The 24,590-nt window shown below is 42.8% G+C and overlaps 2 protein-coding genes across 2 annotated transcripts in view; one reads left to right on the top strand and one right to left on the bottom strand.

Annotated features, from left to right (window-relative positions):
- LOC145399096 (uncharacterized) overlaps positions 1-9,382 on the top strand; it is a 244,747-nt gene extending 235,365 nt beyond the window's left edge. Inside the window, exons 4-5 of the mRNA XM_080271845.1 lie at positions 7,128-7,211; positions 8,487-9,382. Coding sequence (XP_080127971.1) covers positions 7,128-7,211; positions 8,487-9,382 — 980 coding nt within the window. The remainder of the gene's footprint in view (positions 1-7,127; positions 7,212-8,486) is intronic.
- Positions 9,383-20,415: 11,033 nt separating this feature from the next.
- LOC145399059 (SET domain-containing protein SmydA-8-like) overlaps positions 20,416-24,590 on the bottom strand; it is a 59,354-nt gene continuing 55,179 nt past the window's right edge. The window contains exon 8 of the mRNA XM_080271802.1: positions 20,416-21,284. Within this exon, the coding sequence (XP_080127928.1) occupies positions 21,159-21,284 (126 nt within the window). The 3' untranslated portion in view covers positions 20,416-21,158. The remainder of the gene's footprint in view (positions 21,285-24,590) is intronic.

The following is a 24,590-nucleotide window of genomic DNA, read 5'->3' as shown; positions in this document are numbered from 1 at the left end:
TGACACTGTTAACGTTGACAAACATGGTCAAGGATACAAATGCTGATCAGGCTCCAAGAGTATCTCTAGAGGATGATGGCAGTATCGCGGAACTATATCGCCCTATTGAGCTATTTGTCCGCAAGGTGTATTCGGAGCAAAGTCACATAGACACTTTACCAGAGCTTCGATGGAAACTTTTCCATCAGAAAAACCTTGAGGGTGAGAGGCTCCCTCCAACTCGGGGAAGACTCCTACCACACATTCTTCGAGCAAATTATTTTTCAATGAGGGACAGTCTTACATTTCATCCATGCCCATCCTGCCACCAATTGAACTGAATGGACGAGAAGTCAGTCCAGCTGGTGGATACCTTCCAATCAAGTGTCTTAAAAATTCAGCACCTGATACAGTTTTGAAACTTGTCAAGTGTGGATGCCGAGGTTCACGTAATTCAACTAAATGTTCTTGTTTGAGGAACGGCCTCTTGTGTACAGCTTTGTGTAAATGAAAGAATTATTTGAACGTGGTTCGAGTAAACCTTGATGATGAAATCGATGACAGTGACTTATGGGCCATGAAATGATCGTGATCTGTACCATCTCACTAGAGTTGTACAGGTTCAAGAAGAAGCAGAAGACGAAGGAGGAGTATCTATGACAACCTTATATCATTTCTACATTACATGCACTGTCAGTGAGTAGATAAGTTCATATCTGATTAGCACTTGTAAAATGAAAGTTAAAGTCATTAGCGGTCAGGCGACACCTTTGTAGGGATGCAAACAGTTACCCAGATTTCTTTACAAGATAATCTTCAGTGATTTGAAACTATAAATAAAATTGTAATTTGAGCTTAGACCATTTTCGTCTCAACATACGCTCAGAAGTATGTTTAAACGCATTTGACCTTGGCCTTAGGGTGTGACCTTGACCCCTGAAGATATTGAAACCTGTCTGAATTGACTGAGTGTTGTAAACTTTATCAGTTCATATTCTTAAATCATCTCAATATGTGCTGGCGTAACCAATATATATCAATTTCTGCATCAGGGTAGTGAAATTAAGGTCATCACTGAGGGATGACGTGACCCTTTAAAGGGGTCGGAAAGTTTTTCACTCTTCATTTTCGTAAATGTTGTGTCCAAAGGCTAAAAAAAAAAAAAAAAAAAAAAAAAACTATCTCAATTTGGCATCATATTCCTACTGGGTTACATGGCCAACCATACTAGTAGAGGTGGATAGGGTTTGATGTGCAGCTCAGGTCATTGATGAATGCAAAGAAGAGAGTTGGTGATAGGACAGAAGCCTGAGGAATACCACTGCTGATAGCTCCAGAAGAACAGTGGTCGTCTACAACAGCAGCCATAGGACGACCAGAAGACAAGATAGAAATGAGGGCACTGATCAAAGAGGAGAAACAACAAGAGGAAAATTTAGATATTACACTATTGTTGATTGGTTTCATAAGAGTTATGACGATATTGTTATTAGTCCGGCTGAAGAGAAAGATACAGAATGACAAAGAATCGCAGACCTCACAGAACTTTGCTACCCTTGTAAGTGATCCAACCTTCAGAATAAGGGGAATGCGTACTAACTGTAAGCCCTGGAGAACTACAGGAGTTAAATAATTGGAAGGAGAGAGAGAGAGAGAGAGAGAGAGAGAGAGCAAGGGCGAAGGTATTTAGGTGATTTTTCAAGCTGTCTTTGATCAGTTCGTTAACCAGTTTACTCCGATGGTGGATTTTTCTACTTCGTTCTTCCGGCCACCTGAGTCTTTAAGTATAATTTGGGACAACCTTCTCGCTGTGAACTGGTTAATGTAGACTATAACCCCTCCAGTTAGGAAATGCCCTTCTGGCTAAAAAGAAAAAATTATACAGTTACAAGAACAAGATAATGATTGTCTCCCGCTGAAGGGGTAGTGTCATCGTGAGTGCTTTGTCATTTTGCTTTTCCTAGGTGGATTTTTATAACTTTTTTTATTATGTATTCTTTGGCCTTGTAGGGAAATAAAATAAGAAAGTTTTCATGTAGCCACTGAGAATGTGGGACTTGCTAGCTCTTGTTAAAATCAGTATAAGTAGTGATGATGGAGGAGGCGGAGTAAATACTGAATGTTTCATGTTATTCAGTGTCTTGTCCAGATTTTACCCCTTTTGCCTTCATGAAATTGTGTGTGTGTGTGTGTGTGTGTGTGTGTGTGTGTGTGTGTGAGAGAGAGAGAGAGAGAGAGAGAGAGAGAGAGGCGGAGATGAGCCATAAATTTTGTGTATGGGGAGGTAGAATCAGCCATTAATATTGTAGTCTATGTACTTGTATAATTGAGGTTCGGCTGTAAGTTTTTGCCACGTACTTACCGTGTTTTACGCCGTATGTCTGTGTTATTTTTGTTGGAAGAGCGGCTATGTCTACTGTGAAGTGTACCGCGTGTGTGATGAAGGCACTGTTTACCGCAGTTTTATCTAACCTTTTTTGTTTAAGGCTAGAGATGCGTGTGTGTGTGTGTGTGTGTGTGTGTGTGTGTGTGTGTGTCTGTGTCTGTGTGTGTGTGTGTGTGTGTGTAAGCATATGTCTCAGTGTCTCCAGCTAGACTGAGTAAAAAGTTATCATGCTAGAGTGTCCAGGATCTTGGTTTTAAGGCTTCTTTAGTCCACCAGTCTTCGTTCAGTTGATGGGTACATAGATGAGAGGTGTTTATATGTTTAGTGCGTGATGGCTGCTACAGGGCATAGAAGTGTCACCACGTAATGATATCTTTCTCAAGTACATCCTTGGCTCCAGAGAGTATGATGGCAGTTGGTTTGAGGTGGTAAGAAATAGTGTAGCTGTGTCGGAATAAGACTGCGTGGAGACCTGTTATCACGACCTCCTCTGATGCAAAACAGAAGAGCATATTTCTTTTTTTTTTCTTATGTGTCCGACTCTGGGCATAGGTTTTACAGTCTGTTGCCAATGTCACCACTTCGGCGCTAACACCCACTGTCCATATTCAATAAATCCTAGGGTTGTCTCATAGAGGACTTGTGTGTTAATATTTGCTGGAGTATTTTTGATATGTCAACGGGCTTTGGTAGGTCAGTAAAGTTTGCTTTTAAAGAAATTCAAATCATTAAAATGTTCTCTGCCCCAGCCTGCATTCGAAGCTGGATCCATCAGGACTGCAGACGACCTCTTTCTCGATTCAGCCGCCTCTGGAGAGGAACGCCCTTCCTCGGTGGCGTTGATATAAATGGTCAGTTCTGCTGTCCGGTTGTGCAGACTTCCCTCATCTCCATTACTGTCCTTCGAAATGGGGATGGTGGAATGTACAGTCGCCAAACTTTCCACCTGGGCCACCCCTCCACGAGAGGTGGGTAAGGGGTGCTGGCAACAGTGTAGGCTATCTGTTTGTTCGTGTGTACATGCTTGATGAAAGTTCGGATCATCACCTCTCGTTTTCCTTAGTGAACCTCAGTCAAAGTTCATCCCAGTAATCAGTCGACAATTTTTAGACGATAGAATTTCAAAGGAGCTTCTTGAAAGTGTTAGATAATGCAAGTATTGAAAACAATAAGTAAACTAATTCAAAAGGCCGCATCTTTACATATATTATATATTTAAAAAAGTATTCTTTTTCATTATTACATGATAAACCCATGGCTAAAAAATGTCTACTGCATATTGGGGGGGAAGAACCGTCGTGTGACCGGCTCTTATGGTTGAAAAGTAGATACCTGTGTCTGACTGTTCGTTTTGCATTTAGCCAGTCCTAGGCCGGTCTCGATTAAACCTATTGAAATACCATTCTTGATCCGAGACATGATTAGACAAGTTAGGTCATTAATCGTTACAGGGTTACTCATTGGGAGGATATTAATTTAAACTAAGTAGGAGAGTTAGGAGCTGTAGATGTCGGAGGTTGAAACTCGTTCGTTGAGGCAGAATACTGCCTTGAGTCAGCTAGTCATGAGTCAACCTTTCGTTAACAATAGAAAACCTAAGCATCTCATCACTTAATCATTACGTGGATCTCTGTGCTTGCAGTGCAAACACGGCAATTGTTTTAATAGTTGATATATATTAAATATTTGAAACAGTACTGTGGGTGACGTGGTAGTTAACGCTTCCGCCAGGCGATCCGTGTGACGTGGTTCCACCACCGTCAGGAGAGATGGGTTTCTCCTATTAAACACCAAGCCCTTGTCTTATGACCTAGGTCTTGGTAGCAGCCAGTCAGCAACCAACATCACATATCCTCGCACTCCGGACCTCGGTGACGGGGGCTAAAGCGAGGTTCGCGGGATTTAAAAAAAAAAAAAAAAAAAAAGTGTTCCAGCCTGTAATGATAATTTCATGTTCGTTATGTTACATTTACCAATCACATAAGTAATATCACAGGCAATGGTGATATAAATGTCCAAACAATTCATGAATCAATAAAATTGAGCTTAAAATGACTGGAAGCTTTTGCATACTGTGGTGAAGAGATGGTGTCTTCATTTTGCTATAATGTGAGATAATGTTGTTCGGTGAATAATCGATGAGCATGTAAATGTGTGACCGCACACATAAGCGGCACCGCTCACAATCAGTTTTCCTTGCAATATGTAATTCAGTCATACGTTAGACGAATGGACTATAAAGATGTGCTGTAATGATCATAGTCATATGAAAAATGGTACGGTAAATCATTATCATAGCTGATATAATAACCACATTCGACAAAAGTATGCATAAATTCTCTGCCTGCTGAGGTGACAGTATTTTAATCTCCTACCTCTTCGTGGTGCACCACAGAACACATGAAAACATCTGCCTGAAGTACTACCAACGAGGAAATAAGCAACCGTTAACAGTGTCTGAACATCATCCTAATGTTTATTGGTCAGTGTCATTCATGATGTGAATATGGCAGGCAATCTTACTTGTAACTGGACGTAGATGTTAGGTAAATGCATTCATCTTCAACCTATACTGATAATGGTATCAAGTGATAACCCTATGAAATGGAATTACTGATATAATAAGAGAGTGTGAGAGAGAGGCTTGGAGTGATTCCAGTATTTAGTGCATTAACATGGTATTGTAACAATGTAAAAACAACATAGAAAATAACATGTTTAGTATTGTTAAAAATGTAAATATTTGGTAGATTGCCAATGGATCTCAAAAACTAGTTCGGCAGTTATTGTCACTGGCGATATGAATAACGTAACCCCCTCCCCTCAACGTCATGCACCTGCCCTGGACTTCACTATGCCAAGCTCCCCCCTTAAGCAGCTCTCCCACCGGCTCGACCAGTTGCAGGAAACCGGTCGCATGGAATTGTTGCATGTCACAGGTTGCACGGATCAAGGCCAAATATGTATAATATAATATATATTATTGTATTATAAATAAAAGTTTATATTTATATAAGAATATTATTTATATTACTTTATTATAAAATTTATATAGTCATATATCTTTGGCCTTGGTCAGCGCGACCTGTGGCACACAATAATTTTCCATGCGACCAGTTTCATGCAACTGGCTGAGCCGATGGGAGAGGCGCCTTACTCCTGAGACATTTTTCTCACCACCTAACTCTGTACCCAGCCATCTATGGGATGAACTCTGACAGAGGTTCACTATGGACGAAGAGAGTTGATGATCCGAACTTTCGTCGAGCATGTACACACGAACAAACATATACACTGTTGCCAGCACCCGTCACCCACCTCTCGCGGCTAGGTGGCCCAGGTGGAAAGTTTGGCGACTGTACAAGGTAACATTAGCCAGCAGTCCACCAAATTCAAATCCAAATTAGCCAACAACAGCAACAATAACAAAATAATAGATAATAAGTGGGGAGAGTTATATAAAACCGACTTGAATATTTTTTTTATGTAAGGAAGAAGGAACCAATGGCTAGGATCCCGCAAGACTGTTCCCCCCAAGAAAAAATAAAAATCATAACAGAGCCAAATTCAAGATCCGTTCATTTCGAAATGCCTGGACACTGTGTTTGAAAGACTGGAGGTCATAGGCAGTAGGAAATAGACACCGAGGAAAACAGTTCCAGAGTTGACCTGTTGAATACTTGAAGGACTTGGAGTTACGGTTAACCCTTGCGTTAGACAGTTGGACGGATGAGAGTGTGCTACTAGACGGGTAATACGCGCACGCCGAAGTGGTGCTGGAACGCAAGCTAGAAAAGAGATAAAGATGCAACTGTGCGGCGAAGAGACAGGTTGAGGGGAGCCAATAAGAGGGGAAGAGTTAACGAGACAAAGCCTTTGACTCCACCCTATTGAGAAGAGCTGTATGTGGGGAGCCACACCATACATGAAAGCTGTACTCTACACAGGGGCGAATAAAACCCGTGTGTAGGGTCAACAACTGTGCAGGGGTAAAGAAAGCACTGAGTCGGCTTAGCACACCTAATCTCTTGGAAGCAGATTTTACAAGGAAGGTAATATGATCTCTCGAAGATAAATCCCGAGAGAATGAAACCCTAAGCATCCCATGTTCAAAGACGATGAAGGATTGAGCTGGATAATGTTAAAAATTAGAGGATACTCCTGCGGAAGATTTTGACGGGTTGAAAGATGTAAGAACTGAGTTTTTGATGCATTAAAACCTACAAGATTGCTCTTTCCCCAGTCAGAGATATCAGCCAAGTCAGACAAGTACGCCATAGCTCCACCCCTTGTTTACTGAAGTAAGTGTTGAGTGGGCACTGCGGGAAGCGAATGGTAAGGTGAAGGGCGGAGTCATCAGCGAATGAGTGGATAGGATCAGATGTACAGCTTAGAAGGTCATTGATGAATAAAAAGAAAAGAGTTGGTGATAGGACAGAGCCCTGAGCAACACCACATTTGATAGATCTAGGAGAAGAACTGTGGGCGTCTACAACAGCAATTATAGAACGACCAGAATGGAAGCTAGAGATGAAGGCACAGACAGAAGGACGGAAACCTTAAAAGGGCAGTTTGGAAATTAAAGATTTATTCCAGACTCGATCGAAAGTCCTTTAGATGTTAATTGCAATGGCAAAGTTTTGGTCAGAGTCTTGAAAGGAGTCTTTCAAGCCTTTGTTATATTTTGTTTTGTCTTTTCAATAATAAACAAGACATTCCAAATCACTGCTAAGATCTGTGCCCTTATCTACTCCCCCTGCAGGCGTGGCGGTGGCCAGGGCGTGGTATAACACTGGACGCAACTACAAGTACGAGGTGGCCGGGCCCGCTGACCTTTCTCAAGCCGGTGAGTGTAGCCTTCATCCCATCTGACATGACCTGGCCTTTCCTCACCCCACCGAACATGACCTGGCCTTACCTCACCCCACCTAATATGATCTGGCCTTACTTCACCCCACCTAATATGACCTGGCCTTACCTCACCCCACCTAATATGACCTGGCCTTACTTCACCCCACCTAATATGACCTGGCCTTACCTCACCCCACCTAATATGACCTGACCTTACCTCACCCCACCTAATATGACCTGGCCTTACATCACCCCACCTAACATGACCTGGCCTTACATCACCCCTCTTAACATGACCTGGCCTTACATCACCCCACCTAATATGACCTGGCCTTACCTCACCCCTCTTAACATGACCTGGCCTTACCTGATTCCACCTAGCATGACCTGGCCTTACCTGATCCCATCTAGTATGACCTGGCCTTACCTGACCCCACCTAGCATGGCCTGGCCTTACCTGACCCCACCTAGCATGGCCTGGCCTTATGATACCCCACCTGGCATTATCTGGCCGTACCTGACCCATTTTTACACAGTCCTACACTTGACTTTACATACTTCTAATCAACTTTACTAAATGCTGCACCTGTCCTTACATAACCCTAATTGACCTTATTTTATGCTACACCCTTACCTTCCAGATTTCTTCACCTGGCCTTACGTAATGTTACACCTCACGTATTTAATCCTGCACATTACCTAATTTAGTTCTACAGCTGAGCTTCATTAGCTCTACCTCTAACCTCTTGACGTAACCTAACCCCATACCTCACCCCGCACACGAGTATAATTCTATCTCTCCTTACAGCCGTCACTCGTATTTGCCTGTCTGTACTTCACCCTTCACTTACAGCATCACGCCCTGCCTGACTTTAAGAAACCTGACGGGAGTCACTTAGAGATCATGTCATTTAACCTCCGGTATTCTTTCACTTGTGCCAGTCTAACCTCACGTTGCCATGTCTTCCCTTCCATTAACACTGCAGTAGAGTCATGTTTCCCCTTAACCCATTGGTTGTAGGCATATAATACTTATTTCACTTTTCATTTCGGCTAATGTCAACCTGTTTTATTATGCTCAAAAGAAACCAAGGGCACCAAAAACGATAAAAGCTATCATGATTAGCGTTTTGAGCTGAGAATAAAGCACTTAGTATTCTGATAAAGCTTACGAAGGGTGATTTTATTTAACTCTTACAAATCCATCATAGCCAAAGGGTTAAGTTCATTTTCCCTAATGTGCCTCGTGCCTGATCTCCGCCTCCCCCAGGTCCGTTTTCACAGGTGGTGTGGGCTGCGACGCGTGCTGTGGGCGTGGGTGTGGCGCGGGGTGCGAGTGGACGCAGCGTGGTGGTGGCGCGGTACTGGCCACCTGGCAATGTAGCCGGACAGTTCACCACCAATGTGCAGCCGCCGCAGGGTCTCCCACAGCAGTCACCCCACCCCAGGAGAAAAGCTCAGTCACGCACCCGTCAGGAGGCACAGTTCTACGTCCGCATGGCACTGGAGCCCCCAGGCAAGAGGAAACCTGTCCAACGGCCACGCCTGGCTACATTGCCTGCTGCTAAGAAACTCATTTCTGGCAGTACGGCAGGACAGACGGTGCTGGGGCGCCCAGTCCTGGCGGCCACACTCTCCTCGTGCCGCAATGGAGCCGCCCGCACCTCCCGTCTGCTGCCGGTGTGCTGCCTGGCACCACCACGCCCTCAGCCTCGCTGGGCACAACCCAGCGCCCGCAGCCGCCGCGTCACAGACCAGGATACAGCTCTGGCCCTAGCAGTGGTGAGGGAAGACTACACCGACCTGGAGACTGCCCGCCTCAGCCCTGATCTCCCACCATCAGACTCACCAATCCATTTTCCCTCTCCCAAAGTCGGGCTCTCCCGGTCCCAAGCCTCACCCAGAACCAGCTCCTCCAGGATGCCCTCTACCCCACGCCTGTCTGGCTCGCCCAAGAATCACGGTCCATCTCGGTTTGCCTTGTCACCGCGTCGTGGGTCTCCAAAGCATGGATCTCCCAGACGCGGGTCACCCAGGCGTGGCTCACCACGGTGCGGGTCCCCCAGGCGTGTGATGGCGGGGCGGGCAGGGGTGGGGTCGCGGCGGGGCCCCATGAGTAGGGTGGCGGGACTCTCAGGGGCGGGAGTGGTCGCGTCCACACTATAGGTGCTCAACTCAACCGGTCACCACTCAGGACTCAAACAATCTTGCAGTCCCAGGTCACTACTCAGGTTGCAGGTGACCAGATGGACCCCAGGTGATCAAATGGGCCTCAGGTGACCCACTCAGAACCCAGGTGAGCAGATGGGCCTCAGGAAATCCAGGAACACACAGGTAATGAGAGCCACAGCGTCAGTGCCAAATTAGTCGTTAGTGACTCGCTTCTTGTGCTCAGTGAGGCCTCATCGAGCTTTTTTTTATGATGACCACAGCGTCTTGCGGTTCCTACTCCAGGACCTTGTTGTTGTTGTTGTTATTGTTGTTAGTCTTTTGTAATGACAGCCATAATGGTTACTGCAGGTACGAAGCGAGGCGGCGACACAGGATGACACTTGGATCCTCATCTAACAACGGTCCTGTGTTCTCGTGTGGACGCTCCCTTCATTACCACCGCTCACCCACACGACAGATGACAGACTGGGGGCTGCCTTACTTGTGACTCATCAGGAAACTCCTTTGAAATATGTATAAAGTTCATCATTTTGTATCCATGGTATAAAGGAGCAGCCTCCATCTTCCCCTCACTATTACCATCCTTGGCATACTCGCATTTAGCGCTGCACACACTCCTAACTGCTGCCATCTTTTTTAACGCTGGCAATCCTGCAAGCTTCTTAGAAGCAAGTAGACTACTTCATCATCGCCAGAATCCCCTTTTCACATAGTCATAAGGCATAGCCTGTAAGGATCACATTATTTTCTACCACAAATAACCTGAATGTCATAGGCTACTGGAAACTTTCGGTAATCATCATTTGGAACGTCTTCTTGTATGCTCTTATTTCCTCTTAAGTTCAGGTGTAGTGATAGCAAACAGTAATACTAGTAGGACTCTTTTGCACGAATCGTTCTCTGGTCTCTTTGTATTTAGTTTTCCTTCCTAGTTAAAGATGAAAGTCGTCGTTTTGTCGTGTTGCATTACCAGTGTCCGTATTCTTAACGGCTTCAGTTCGATGACGTCATTTATATTTTGTTCTTGCTGCTAATTAAAAGATTGTATTCAGTTTAGGAGGGCACCCTGGGAGCGAAAGGCTTTGTGAAAGTTATATCAAACCCCTCACAGTCAAAGGGCCTCTCCTTCGGTGAATAAACTCATCATGTAGGGTTAAAAAGAATAACTAATGAAATACGTCACAGGACTGAAGGGTTTCAACAGACTGCAAAAGTGCAGGCATAATCACAGTTTCTGACGATCATCAATGGAACAGGTGAGAGCATTAGTGATGGTTTGCCTGCATGCCACGTCACAGTGTGCATTCAGCAGGGAAGTAAGAGACTCCAAACATGCTCCCCTTTCATTATGGTGTTCTCAGATGACTGTTAGAAATTCGCAGCTTGTCTACACATTCACGTTGTTTGTTTTAACCCTTTCAGTACGATGACTGATCTGGTTTTATTGTTGCAGCCGTCAGACGATTTTATGTAGCTGAGGACAGACTTAATGCGATGAAGAGGTTTATAGAGATTATACATCTGACCCCTCTAGTTCGAAGACTCTCCTGTACTAAAATGAAAAAAATCTGGTGAGAGCAGCAATGAAGTAATGAGACGTCATCGTAGTGAAGGTCAAGAATACGGATGTCAGATTGCTATTGACGGGCCCGTATTCTCCACGGCTTAGGAGTCCTCGCAGCACCTCATCCTCGGCGATTTATGACACATATTACAACTCAGACTTCGTTTGTATGTTGTTTTAAGCTTCTTATATTGATATAATATTTATCAGTAACATACAAGAGAAAAATACTGTGAGTAAATCGCTGACGAAGAAGTATTCCGAAATCTTCTAGGTCAACCAGAACGAGTGTTATTCTCGTTAGCTTGGGAGATATCGAACACCTCTTTCTTAGCGATATAATTTCCCTATTACACCTGTATGTCTTCATATCTATTGCTGATGGCGGTGTTGGAAACATATAAAAGAGACATGAAAGGTAAAATGGCATAGCCTGTCTATTAGGCTAACACAAAGCTTTACCACAACCTTCAGTTATGGTGACGTATTCTATAAGTTTATTCCCCCCACCTCCACACAATTCAATTCATCTTAGAGGAGACCCTTTTTAGTGAAAGGGCCAGTGAAAACTACATATTATACCCAGGTACGAAAACATCTGAGGCAAACGAGATCGTCTAGACGTAGCAAGAATGAACTAAGTACTTTATTGGATGGTAAAGGCTAAGAAGCAGTATTAAAGTGTAATACATCGCTGAGGAAAAGGTGTTAGGATTTCTCCTACACCAGCCAGAATACTGACCTTTGACGTATCACATTCCTGTGCCACTTCCACTCGCCTTCTTGGTGCCACTTGCTCACTCACCCTGGCACTCTCATCCCTCTAAACCCCTTCACCCACAGGGTATTCTACTGTAGTTTATTCTTGCTGCCTCCACATCATGTGAGTTAACTATGGGGAAACCTATCTCTCATTGGAGAGATTAGAAGCAATGTCTGTCAGCCTCTTCCACTATGATATGTTTCCCCAGAGTTAGGTACAATGGTCAGATGCAGCCAGAATGAAAGAAAAATATGCCCTTGGGCTGAAGGAATTAAGACGGAGGAAGCCAGGGACACTTTCGCCTCTTTTTTAATCTCTTCAATCCGTTGACGTGTTTCATTCGTCTGTCCTATTCTTGCCACCGCCAGATGATTTTATTCAACTCAGGAGAGACCTCTCGTGTGACGGGTGAATGGCACCTGTATCTAAAACTTACAGTTGTCAGAGTTTCTCCTCAGCTGAATAAATTCGCGTGGTAACGGACAGAATAAAATGGAACACGCCATCGTATTCAAGGGGTTAATGTAATCATTGTTTAGCTGTCGATTTAAGTGCCTGATTACAAACAAAAAGTGTTGGAACTGGTTTGGATTGAACACGAATTATTATGCAAGTTTTTATAATGTTAAGTCGTAGTATTCCGCACAAAGAAGTGCCATAGAAGTGCGTTGATTGATCTGGTGCTACTGATAATGAAAATGAAGAGAAGCTCAACTGTGTTCGTATATGAATGTTCGTGTAGTTCATACCCTGGCACGTCTTCGCCTCCCAGAACTGAATTTTCTCTTCTCTGTACATACGGTATGGCAAATTAAGTTTTGTTGCACAACATTATTTGTGGATAATGCAAAAACTAAATCTAACTAGACCTTACCTATCCGTGACAGTCATAGGTCCTAACCATGGCATCCTTTGGTCCCTACCTTATTATCCATCAGTCCCAGCCTTGGTATCCGTAGTCCTAATCTTGATTTCCGTAGTCCTAATCTTGGTATCCGTCGCCGTAACCTTGACATCCTTTATCCCCAACCTTAACACCTATCAGTCCTGTTCATGGCATCTTTTAATTCTAGCTTTGGCATCCGTCGGACCTAATCTTGGCATCATTCGGTCCTAACCGTGGCATCCTTCAGCCCTAACCTTAGCAAAGTAGGAGAAAAGAATAGGTATTTGGTTTTCTTGGTTAGGTTAGGTCGTCTTAGATTTAGTTTGTGTAATATCTGCAAAAATGCTGCACAACTAAATAATTACCAAGAATTTTGCGCGATAATCGGCTTGGGACAGATATTACTAATAATGTGTGATGCCTACTAGCTTAACAATGCTAGGCAACACATCTCAAATGTCACGATTAAAAAAAATGATATTAATTCTTATTACATTTCTTCAAATGATTGCTGTGCTTTGTCCCGTTGCGGAATGTGGAGGAAGCAGAGGCATGGTTATCGTCTAAAATTAAAGTGTGCCTTTATTTATAAGCTACTGTTGTTTCGTGTTTTAATATACACAGAACGTGGGGAGGTAGTCTGGGATGCCACTGCAATCACACCATCACTGATTCAATTGGTGAAGCTTCCCGTCTTCCAGGAAGCATTAGTTACACATATTGCATCTCCCGGTCATCTCCCTGATTTTATGGATCTGTCGGTAATATTTCTATTTCTCTTCTGTGAGAGAACTATGATATTCACTGAAATAAAAATCTTGTCGTTGTAAGTGCATAAGAACCTAGATGTGCATACGCCACTGTTTAGCACACTGTGAGTGATAAGTGTTCAATCGGCAAGGTGTGAGCCTGCACCTGTATGGGTGCGAGTCAGATCAGAGCCCGGCTCATCGCTGTCTAGGCAGCTCCACTATTTTTTCTTTTTTTTTTAATGCTAGGCAGAAGGAACCAAAGGTCACGAGCCCGCAAACCGTTCCTTCCAAGAAAAAAAAAAAAAAAAAAAAAGAGAGAGAGAGAGAGAGAGAGTGCCATATTCAAGATCCGATCATTTCGAGATGTCTGGACACACTGCATTTGAAAGACTGAAGATCATAGCTAGCAGGAAATACAGACAGAGGGAGACAGTTCCAGAGCTGACCTGTTGCATAAATGAAGGACTGGGAGTGACGGTTAACTCTTGCATTAGAGTTGGACAGAAAAGGGATGAGAGTTTGTTGCTAGACGGGTGCTACGCTCCCATCGTAGAGGTGGAGAAATGCAAGCAGACAGTTCAGAGGAGCAGTGACCATTGAAGCAGCGATAGAAAAGAGATAAAGATGCAACAGTGCGGCGAAGAGACAGAGGTTGAAGGGAGCCAGTAAGAGGAGGAGAGTTAATGAGACGAAAAGACTTTGACGCCACCCTATTGAGAAAAGCTGTATGTGGGGAGCCTCCCCACACATGAGAGTTGTACTCTACACAAGGGGGGATAAAACCCGTGTATAAAGTCAACAACTTTGCAGGGGTAAAGAAGGAACGGATCGGCTTAGCACACCTAACTCTAGGAAGTAGATTTTACAAGATGTGTAATATGATCTTTCAGTGAATATGCCCCTCTCACTGTTTTAACTTAGCTTCTGTTACCATGTTTTCGGTCCACCAAGGAGCAATTTCCAACTAAAACTAGCAATGTATTTGATGAACATTCTATTGTTTTCACAAGTAACTTTGACTTTGATGGAGTAGGAAACATTAAGAAATGCGTGATTCTTTGTTAATTTAACCAGTGTCCTCTGTTGGCAAAATATGAAGTGGAATACCAAAACATGTTCCATAAATATATAAGGGTATAACAGGGCAGAGTCGACTGTGTAGGTAGGAAGTGGCCAGAGCGTCTACCCAGGACACCAGCGGCCGCACATAGTAATCCAGTGAAGAGCCATCAAAAATCTTGTACATATTTTATAATTTCGTTGAGAAAAACTATTGCATCGAACTAATCAGTGCAAATTATTTTTCTATTAAATTTTAAATGACAGCAGCTGCATTTCCCCCTTTCCCTCACATTCCACGACAAGCCAGCATATCACAGTGACAAGTAAATCAGACTAAATTATATGAAAGCTTTCTCAGTTTCTCCATTTTGTACAAAGGAAATTCAATTAAACATTATACTGATTCATCATTTGTATCAAGAGTGCTAAAAAAAAGAAGGCTGCACTTATTCAGGTAAGTAACTTGCGAATGAGTTACTAATATATATATATATATATATATATATATATATATATATATATATATATATTCTGGCGTAGACTCATTGTGGTTGCGGGTTTTGGTGGTTTTGGTGAGAAATGGCCGAATTATGTTGAAAGTTAAGGCTGTTGTACATAAATAAAGCTATATAGCCTATAAACAGCATGTACAGTTACAGTATCACGCTACTCGCTTCCTCGGCCCGCTTCCTGATGCAGATAAGCTGGTTGGCTCTCACAGCGCTGGTGGCTGTATGGCGAGGGCAGCTGCACACGTCCGTCACTCAGCCTTCATACACACTGCTTGCTGCCGGAGTCCTTGTCTTGGCATGCTAATTAGGCAATATTATCCTGTGCTTTGTGTATCTCGGTTATCATCAGAATTTGTGTGGTCTACTTTCCTATACGATTCGCATTTTTTCCAATTCAATTTTCATGTTAGATAAAATATCTTACCATCTCCGGCAGATTTACAAATTAGTCCCTTCATCTGATTCTCTGCTTCTTTTCTTTTTCGATAAGTCTTTCAGCCGCAAATTTATCTTTAAAAATGCACATTTTACTTTTCCAGTGAAAACCGAGACTCATTTTTGCCATGTTTTTGGTATAAAGACGTATTGTCTCAGCTGATAAAGCAAATCAGTCTCTACATTTTACTAAGCAGTCATTCCTCCTTTTCTAGGTTAGATTGTTGTAAAACACGATCATATGCATCCCTGTTAGGTAAACTGATCCAAAATTTGTTTATTTCTGCCTAAAAGAAAATGGTAAACGTTACTCGACCTGTCATGTATAACAATCAGCAACAAATCAAGGAATTAAGTAAGGATAAAATATAACAGAGTGGCGGCTGCCCCGGCACATCTCCAGCTTGTACTACAGTATAGCATTACCACTACACACACACACACACACACACACACACAATGGCACGCTCCCTCACCCGCACCACTCACTTCTATGCTTCCTCAGGCTTCATTCTGGCTGCCTCATGCCTCACGCTTCACCCACCTCACACACATTCCCCCGAACAACGGATAGGATGTAAGGTTTGTAGATTTTAAGGATGATCCAAGCCAATGCCTGGGCGTTAGACTTAAGGAACACAGTGGAGACATTCCATGATGCTCTCAGTTTTGGCATTTCTTGGTAGTGGGACGGAGACACATCCACTTCAGTCCGATGGCATATTTTATGTTTTATTCTTGCTACTATCTGACGGTTTTATGCAAATTAAATGGAAGAATCTTTAGCAAAATAAGGGTAATCAAGGCTATATGTAACTCCACCAGCTCTAAAAGCATCTTCTATGCTGAATAAAACAGCATGGAGACAGCAAGAACAAAAAAGAAATCGTCATCGGAGTGACGTGGTTATGGAGTAATTGCATTATTATTATCATTATTATTATTATTATTATTATCATTATTATTATTATTATTATTATTATTATTATTATTATTATTATTTCCAGGCTATACAGAATCAAAACGGTAAGAAGGTCAGGTATGGTCAAAAACTTCGCTGTTATGAGTGTAAATCCAAATGGCAAAACACTGTAATTGCTCAAACCTCAGACTTGGCTTATGTCAAAATATCATGTCTGTTTACAAGTGTTTCTTTGTTTCTGCTGATGGGCCGTAGTCTTGTTGGTGACGGAGATTCATTAACATCTCTTCCTCAGCGATTTATATTGCCTATTACACCTTTATTTTCTCTTGTAAGTTAGTTATGCAAACTATGCCGATGATATATAGATAATAATGATACAGTAGATGATACTGTTGACGAGGCAGATAACTCCCATTTCATAGAATAACAATATTGACTAAGTATCCAAAATAAATCGCAAAGAAAGAGATGCTTCGAAGCCTACCACACCAGTGAGGATACGGCTCTGTGTCAGCATACTATTAATTCTGAATATAGAAGTGCTATACGGAAATCACTTTTTAATACTTGATTATTATCGCCTCTCCTGTCCCTGCTCCTGATATCCGCAGGACCCACACCTGCCAACGTACACTCAAAATAAACTGTGATAGGAAACTGGAGTTTTTGTCCACTTCCCTGCCATACGTGCATTTGATCTTTGATTCTCTCTCTCTCTCTCTCTCTCTCTCTCTCTCTCTCTCTCTCTCTCTCTCTCTCTCTCTCTCTCTCTCTCTCTCTCTCTCTCTAGGAGATTTCAATATTCACCACCACCTTTGGCTCTCCTCTCCTTTCACTGATCCACCTGGTGAACAAGCCTACATCTTTTCTATCCTTAATGACCTAGCGCAGCTTGTACAGCACCATACCCTTATCCCTGACCGCCTTGGAGAGAGCTCCAACATGCTTGACCTCTTCCTTACAACTAATCCTTCTGCTAACACTATTAATCTTTTCTCTCCATTGGGCTCCTCTGATCACAACCTTATTACCTTAACCTGCCCTATCGCTCCAGTACGGCCTGTGGACCCTCCAAAGAAACGTCGTCTGTGGCACTTTGTACCTGCGGATTGGGAGGCCCTCAGGCAGTACTTCTTTGATTTTCCATGGAATGATTATTGCTTCCATGGCCGGGAGCCATCTGAGTGTGCCTTGCGCATTATGGAGGTTATTCTCTCGGTCATGGAAGCGTACATTCCTTTCTCATATCCTTTGACTAATGCAAGAAAGCCTTGGTTTAAGTGCGCTTGTTCTAACGCTGTCCGCAACAAGGAAAGGGCCTGTAAAAGATACCGGAGCCAACCCACCCCTGAATCACATCTTGCTTATGTTTCTGCCCGGAATCGTGCTAAGTCTGTTCTTCACTCTCCTAAAAATTATTTCATCCGTACTAAATGCTCTCAACTCTCCAACTCGAATTCTTCCCGCTCCTTCTGGCACCTTGCCAGAAACCTTTCTGACAACTTTACCTCATCATCCTTCCCTCCTATTTTCTACTCTGATGGTTCTGTAGCTATTTCTTCTACTGATAAAGCAGATCTCTTCGCTCAGACTCCTCCAATTCCATTTTAGACAATTCCGGTGTTGTTCCTCCATCACTTCCCTCCTCTGACTTCCTCATGGCTGACACTAAAATTTCTTCAGGTGATGTATTTTCTGCCATCACAGGCCTCAATACTAACAAGGCATATGGGCCTAATGGAGTCCCTCCTGTTGTCCTCAAGAACTGTGCTTCTGTGCTTACACCCTGCCTAGGCAAACTCTTTCGCCTTTGTCCATCAACTTGTACCTTTCCTTCTTGCTGGAAGTTTGCTGTCATTCAGCCAGTCCCAAAAAAGGGTGACCATTCCCAACCCTCCAACTATCGTCCAATTACTTTAACATCCTGTATCTCAAAAGTTATGGAGTCAATTCTTAATAGAAAAATTTTAAAGCATCTTTATTATCACAACCTTCTTTCTGATCGTCAGTATGGGTTCCGTCAGGGACGCTCCACTGGCGATCTTCTCACCTACCTTTCAGACTCCTGGTCATCCTCATTTCGGGACTTTGCGAAAGCTTTGCCATTGCACTTGATATCTCAAAGGCTTTCGCTCGAGTCTGGCATAGATCTTTAATTTCCAAACTGCCCTCTTACGGTTACTATCCCTCTATCTGGGTCTTCATCTATAGCTTCCTTTGTGGTCGTTCTATAGCCGCTGTTGTAGACGGCCATCGTTCTACTCCTAGATCTATCAACAGTGGTGTTCCTCAGGGCTCTGTCCTATCACCAACTCTATTCCATTTATTAATCTCGAAGTGATCGGATCTTGAAATTGGCTCTCTCTAGTATTTTGTTTTTCTCTTGGAAGAAACAGTTTTTGATGGCTTGGTGGTCTTTGGTTCCTTCTTCCTAGCGTAATATATATATATATATATATATATATATATATATATATATATATATATATATATATATATATATATATATATATATATGTGTGTGTGTGTGTGTGAAAGGGTACAGCAGGGAAGGAAGGTTGTTGGCACACTGAAAGCAGTGATGAGAAATAAGGAGGTGAGTATGGAAGTTAAGAAGTCACTGCATGATAGTATTGTGATCCCTTCCCTGACGTATGGAAGCGAGGCATAGACCTTGCAAGAGGGGAACAAGTCAAAAGTGAGAGCAGTGGAAATCAGTTACTTGAGAGGAGCATGTGGAGTGACGTGGAGGGACAGGTTGACGAATGAAGAAGTGAAGGAACGCTGTGGGGTGGATGTGGATGTGGCTGAGAAGATTAGGAGAAATACACTGAGGTGGTTTGGGCATGTGTAGAGAATGGAGAATGAAAGACTGACTAAGAGGGTGTATGTAGGTGAGGTGGAGGGAGGGAGAGGGAGAGGTAGACCGAGGATGAGGTGGAGGGATGGAGTTGAGAGGTATATGAGGGAGGGGGGGTGAGTTGGGGGGAGGGTAGTCAAATGGTGGGTGACAGAGCGACTTGGAGGCGTTTTGTCTGCGGCCACCCTTTGAGGGATTAGGGCGTCGGGCTATATATATATATATATATATATATATATATATATATATATATATAATTATACAGATAGATATAGACATATACATACATATAGGTATGTATTTATGGACAGATAACTATATACCGTAGATATATATATAATAAATATATATATTATATTCATTTCATGTATTATATATATATATATATATATATATATATATATATATATATATATATATTTATATATATATATATATATAGGTAGGTAGGTAGGTGGGGGCGCTCACCATCCACTCACTCGATGCAGTGCTGATGTCCTGTGTCTACCCTTGCCTATTCTTCATCCTTCTTTCCTTCCATCCTCTTCTGTCTTCCTTTTCTTCTTTCTTTCCTCTTTCTTCTGCCTGTGGATGACTCTACACTGAGTGACAAGCCAAATGGTTTCCTTTACACCAGGAAACCATTTACTACGCTGGGTGGTAACCATATAACCAAACTCTGGCGCCTGGTGGTTTAGTGGGTAATTATTGCGCCCCAATCGGATTGAGCCCGTGAAGGTTTATATCCAAGAATGGTTGGGGTTGACTGCTCATGCAGTGGCACTCAGGGATGAGTGAGTCTGGTCACTGTCATCTTAAATGTCGGGACCAACTGCCTAGCCCCGGGTTCCTAAGCTCCTCATGGGACAATGTAGGACTGGAAGATTGATGGATCGATATATCTATATATATATATATATATATATCTATATATATATATATATATATATATATATATATATATATATATATATATATATATATATATATATATATGTGTGTGTGTGTGTGTGTGTGTGTGTGTGTGTGTGTGTGTGTGTGTGTGTGAGAGAGAGAGAGAGAGGGAGAGAGGGAGACAGACAGACAGACAGACAGACACAGACAGACAGACACAGAGACAGTGTAAATAACTCGAATGTAAAAGCTACTTATGGTAAAAAAATAAATAAATAAATAAATAAATGCCGCTTTTAAATATGCACCTTAAATATCGTTCAGTTTCAGAACCACTCTTTAATCTGGGTGACAATTGACTTGCGTCTCCGTCGAACTGTCTTTTATTAACCTGAGTCGTATCTGTACAAATTACACAAGTCATCTCAATCAAGGCACAAATCAACTGGCTGCATACAAATTTACACGCCGTCTTTACTACTGGTTAACTGTAAGTAATATTCCACTACGAGTAGGCTGTTAACCCCTTCAGCATAATGACATCTTATGTTTACTGGCTTCAGATGACTGTCTTTAGATCAGGGGAGATTTTCCGAACTGGAAAGGTTAGACAAACTCCATCAGCGAAAGAGATCTTCTTGAATTGAATATGATCGTCTGCTTGGCTAAACAAAAATGAAAAAAAAAAATGTCATGCTGAAGAAGTTAACACTGTCTTTGAAAAGGTATGGTGGATATCAGCTACAAGCCCAGACCAAGTCACCTTGGGATACCGGTTGGCTGAAGATATCAGGTGATAATAACTGACTCAGTAATTACATGGCCTTACAATGGCCACCGTGTGAATGCCAAGTCTAGTAACCCCAGATATTATGTGGCCTCAAAAATCAAGTGACCCAAGATATTATGTTACCGTATATGTCATGTGACCTCGGAAATCAAGTGACCCAAGATATCGTGACCTCACGTCATCAGACGCCACGTGATCACTGGCTGACCTCATCAATCAAGTAACCTCACCTATTACATGACCTCATCCATGACGTGACTTCTGTACCCTGTAACTCAACACAACTGGTAACTTCAGCCATTACAGTTTTCAGGTGGTGTGGTGGCCTTAGATATCGAGCTCCTCAGACAGCACCTTCAGCTTGGCGTCCAGGCCGCCGTTCTCCATCTCAGGCTCATGCTTCAGGATTTCAGAGGCTTCCTTCAGGTGCTTCACCGCTTCAGTCATGTAGTCCTGACCAGATGGAAAAATATGTGTAAGAAATAGTGCAGTGCACGAATTTATTTTGATTAATGTCTATCAACGTGTAATGTGAGGGGTTAGAGTGATGAGGTGAAAGGGAGATAGATTGTCCAGGTGTTTCAGGATGCAAAAGTGGACATGTGTAGACTGACTGAGACCAAATTGAGAGGTGAGAGAGTGAAAGGATGGGAATAAGAACTGGGTATATGTGCGGGAGTAGGTATGACTGCGAGGGCAAAGGAGGGAGTATGTATTGTTGTGTGCAACAGATGGAAGGAGAATGTAAGAGATTATGGATCACTTGGTTCAAGGATTCTGTGGATAAGACCGAAAGTCGGAATACAAACCTGGGCGACTGTGAGTGTATATGCGCCGACAGAAGACCGTGCAAGCAGAGTGAAAGAGTTCTGTGCAAACGTGAAACATGCATAGAAAAGTTTGACAGAAGTGAGAGAGTGTTTTTGATTGGAGATATGAGTGGAAAAGTAGGTAATGTGAAGGTGGATGAAGTAGCCGCTGAGTGGGTTATGCCTGCAGAAGTGGAAGCAAATGACACTGCTCTAGTGGACATTTGTGCGGGAAGGGGATTCGTGGTAGCCAATATCTTCTTTAGGTAAAAAATGACCCACAGGTATACATGGCAAGTGAAGAGAAGGGTGGGTGATGAACTGAATGAACGGAAGGCAATGACTGATTATGTATGTGTGTGGATGAGAGAATGGGAAGATACGTGCTGGATGCGATAGCATGCAGAGGTTGGATAAGTGGACTCACCACCACTTCGTAGTGGTGAGAGTTAAGACACAAATGCACTGGATGATTAGAAAGAGAGATGGGCAGGAGGAAGCAGTCCATACGAAGAGGGTGAAAAAGTTGCAAGAGGATGAAAAAAGGCAGAATACCAAAATATAATAGAGAAGAGGAGGAACGACTGGGTAAATATGATTTGGAGCAGATGGGGGGGGGGGAGGTGGAAGGTGTGTGCAAGGTATTCCCGGAAGAAATATGTGCAGCATCTGAAATGGTGTGTGGGGTAAAAAGAAGAAGAAAGGGGGTACAAGAAACAGCATGGTGGAATAAAGAAGTGAGACAAGCTGTGGAGCAAAAGAAGAAAGCATATAGTGAGTGGGTAGGAAGTAGAGGCATGGAGGAACTTGAGAGATGGAATGGAGAGTTATATGTAGAGACGAAAAGAAGTGAAAAAATAGTAAAAGAAAGTAAGAAGAGAGTGGATGAAGAGTTTGGATGGAACTTGAGGATAAAGTGGAGGCACTGTAAGAAAATGTTGTGGAGGCACGTAATGAGAGTTAGACAGGGTGATACAGAAGGTAGTAAGGGAGTAAAAGATAAATATGGCAGATTGATGGTGGTGAAGGGAGTAAAAGTGAGCAGATGTAGAGAACTTTTTAAGGATTTGTTAGACATGGAGAATGAAAGTAACGCAAGTATAAGTGCCTGAGGAATGGCTGGGAGAAGGAGGGAGACGAGAAGGAAGAGATCAGTAGGATGTAAGCAATGGAAAAGAGGAAGAGATCAGTAGGATGGAAGTAGTGGAAAAATGAAGTCAAAATGTGGAAAGCCAGAGGAACTGATAGAGTGTGTGGTGAAATGCTGAAGAACGGAGGAGAGATAACAGAAGAATGGATAAGGAAGATGTGTAGATTGATCTGGGATGAAGGCAGAGCCCGGAGGATTGGAAGTCAGGTATAACTATCCTCCTGTACAAAGGAAAAGGGGAAAACAAAGTGTGTGGTATTTACAGGGGCATTTGTCTTCTTAGTGTAATAGGAAAAGTATATGGTACAATACATATTGGCAGAGCTGGGAATACAACAGAGGAATTGGTTGGTGAGGAACCCGGAGGTTTTAGGAGGGGAAGAGGTTGTGTAGATCAGATATTCATCCAAAAGTGTGTAGCAAAAATGATTCTAAAGAAGGGAAAGAAGTTGTATGCAACTTTCATGAATCTGAAGAAAGTATAAGACAGAATGGACGAACAAGGAATGTTGAAAAATAATAAAAATATATACAGTACATGGGACGCTGCTGAATGCCGTGAAGTGTGCACTCATATGAGGGCGCTACGACCGCAGTGCATGTGGATGGTGAACTAATTTGAAACAGGGATGTGTCGTGTTTCCATGGTTATTCAATATGTATATGGATGGAGTTATATAAGCGATACAAGGTAGGGCAGTGGATGTTGGCACAGCCCTAACGAGAGAGGGGCAGCATTTGGAAACTTCTTGTTCTGTTGTCTGCAGACGATTCTGTGTTAAGTGAAGACCAAAGGGAACTACAAGACTTTGTGAATGAGTTTGGGAGAGTGTGTAAGAGACGGAATCTAAAAGTGAATGTAGTGAAAAGTAAAGTTGTGGTCTTCGAGAAAAACGAAGTCACTGACGGTGCAGTACAAGGAGGCTGGATGGTGAGGAAATGGAAGATGTGAGTGCGTTTACATACTTGGATAGTGTGATGCCTAAGGATGGAAGTTTGGAGGATGAAGTGCTTGAAAGGGTACAACAGGGAAGAATGGTTGCTGGTTCTTTGGAAGGAGTGGTAAGAAACAGGGAAGTGGGCATGGAAGTGAAAAAGTCGCTGGATGATAGTATTGTGATACCAACTACAAAGTATGGAAGCGAAGCTTGGACCTTGTTGGAGGGACACAAGTCAAGAGTGAGAGCAGTGGAAATGAGTTATTTGAGAGGAGCTTGTGGATATACATGGAGAGACAGACTGGCAAATGAGGAGGTGAAAGAGCATTGTGGTGTGAATGCGGATGTGACAGAAAGCGTTAGAAGAAATACAGTGATGTGGTTTGGCCATGTGGAGAGAATGGCAAGTAAGAGACTAAAGAGGATAGTGTATGAGAGGTGAAGTGGGTAGAGGGAGGGGGAGACAGAGGATGAGATGGAGGGACAAGTGGAGAGGTATATGAGATAGGGGGATGTGAGTCGAAGGGAGGGCAACGTAATGGCAGGAGACGGGGCGACATGGAGGCCATTTGTTTGTGGCCATACCTTATGAGATTAAGGCATCTGATTATAGACAGACAGGTAGTCTATCAACTGCACTAGATCATTAACACCTTGTCTTCGATGACGTTTTTTATTTTGTGTTTGCTGCTGTCAGACAATAATATTCAGCTTAAAGGTGACATTTCAGACTCGGGGGGTTAGATATACAGTAGCCGTCAAATGCTCCTTCACTGCTACACATCATTCCCAAGTTCAGTCCATCCGTCTGGAAGTACCGAAAATAAACTATAAAAATACGTCACTGGCTTCAAGGGGTTAA

This window comes from Coenobita brevimanus, chromosome 47 (genome assembly GCF_032717465.1).
Source record: "Coenobita brevimanus isolate Jiangsu-jjx chromosome 47, ASM3271746v2, whole genome shotgun sequence".
Lineage (NCBI taxonomy): Eukaryota > Metazoa > Arthropoda > Malacostraca > Decapoda > Coenobitidae > Coenobita > Coenobita brevimanus.
This window is presented reverse-complemented; position numbering and strand designations above follow the sequence as displayed.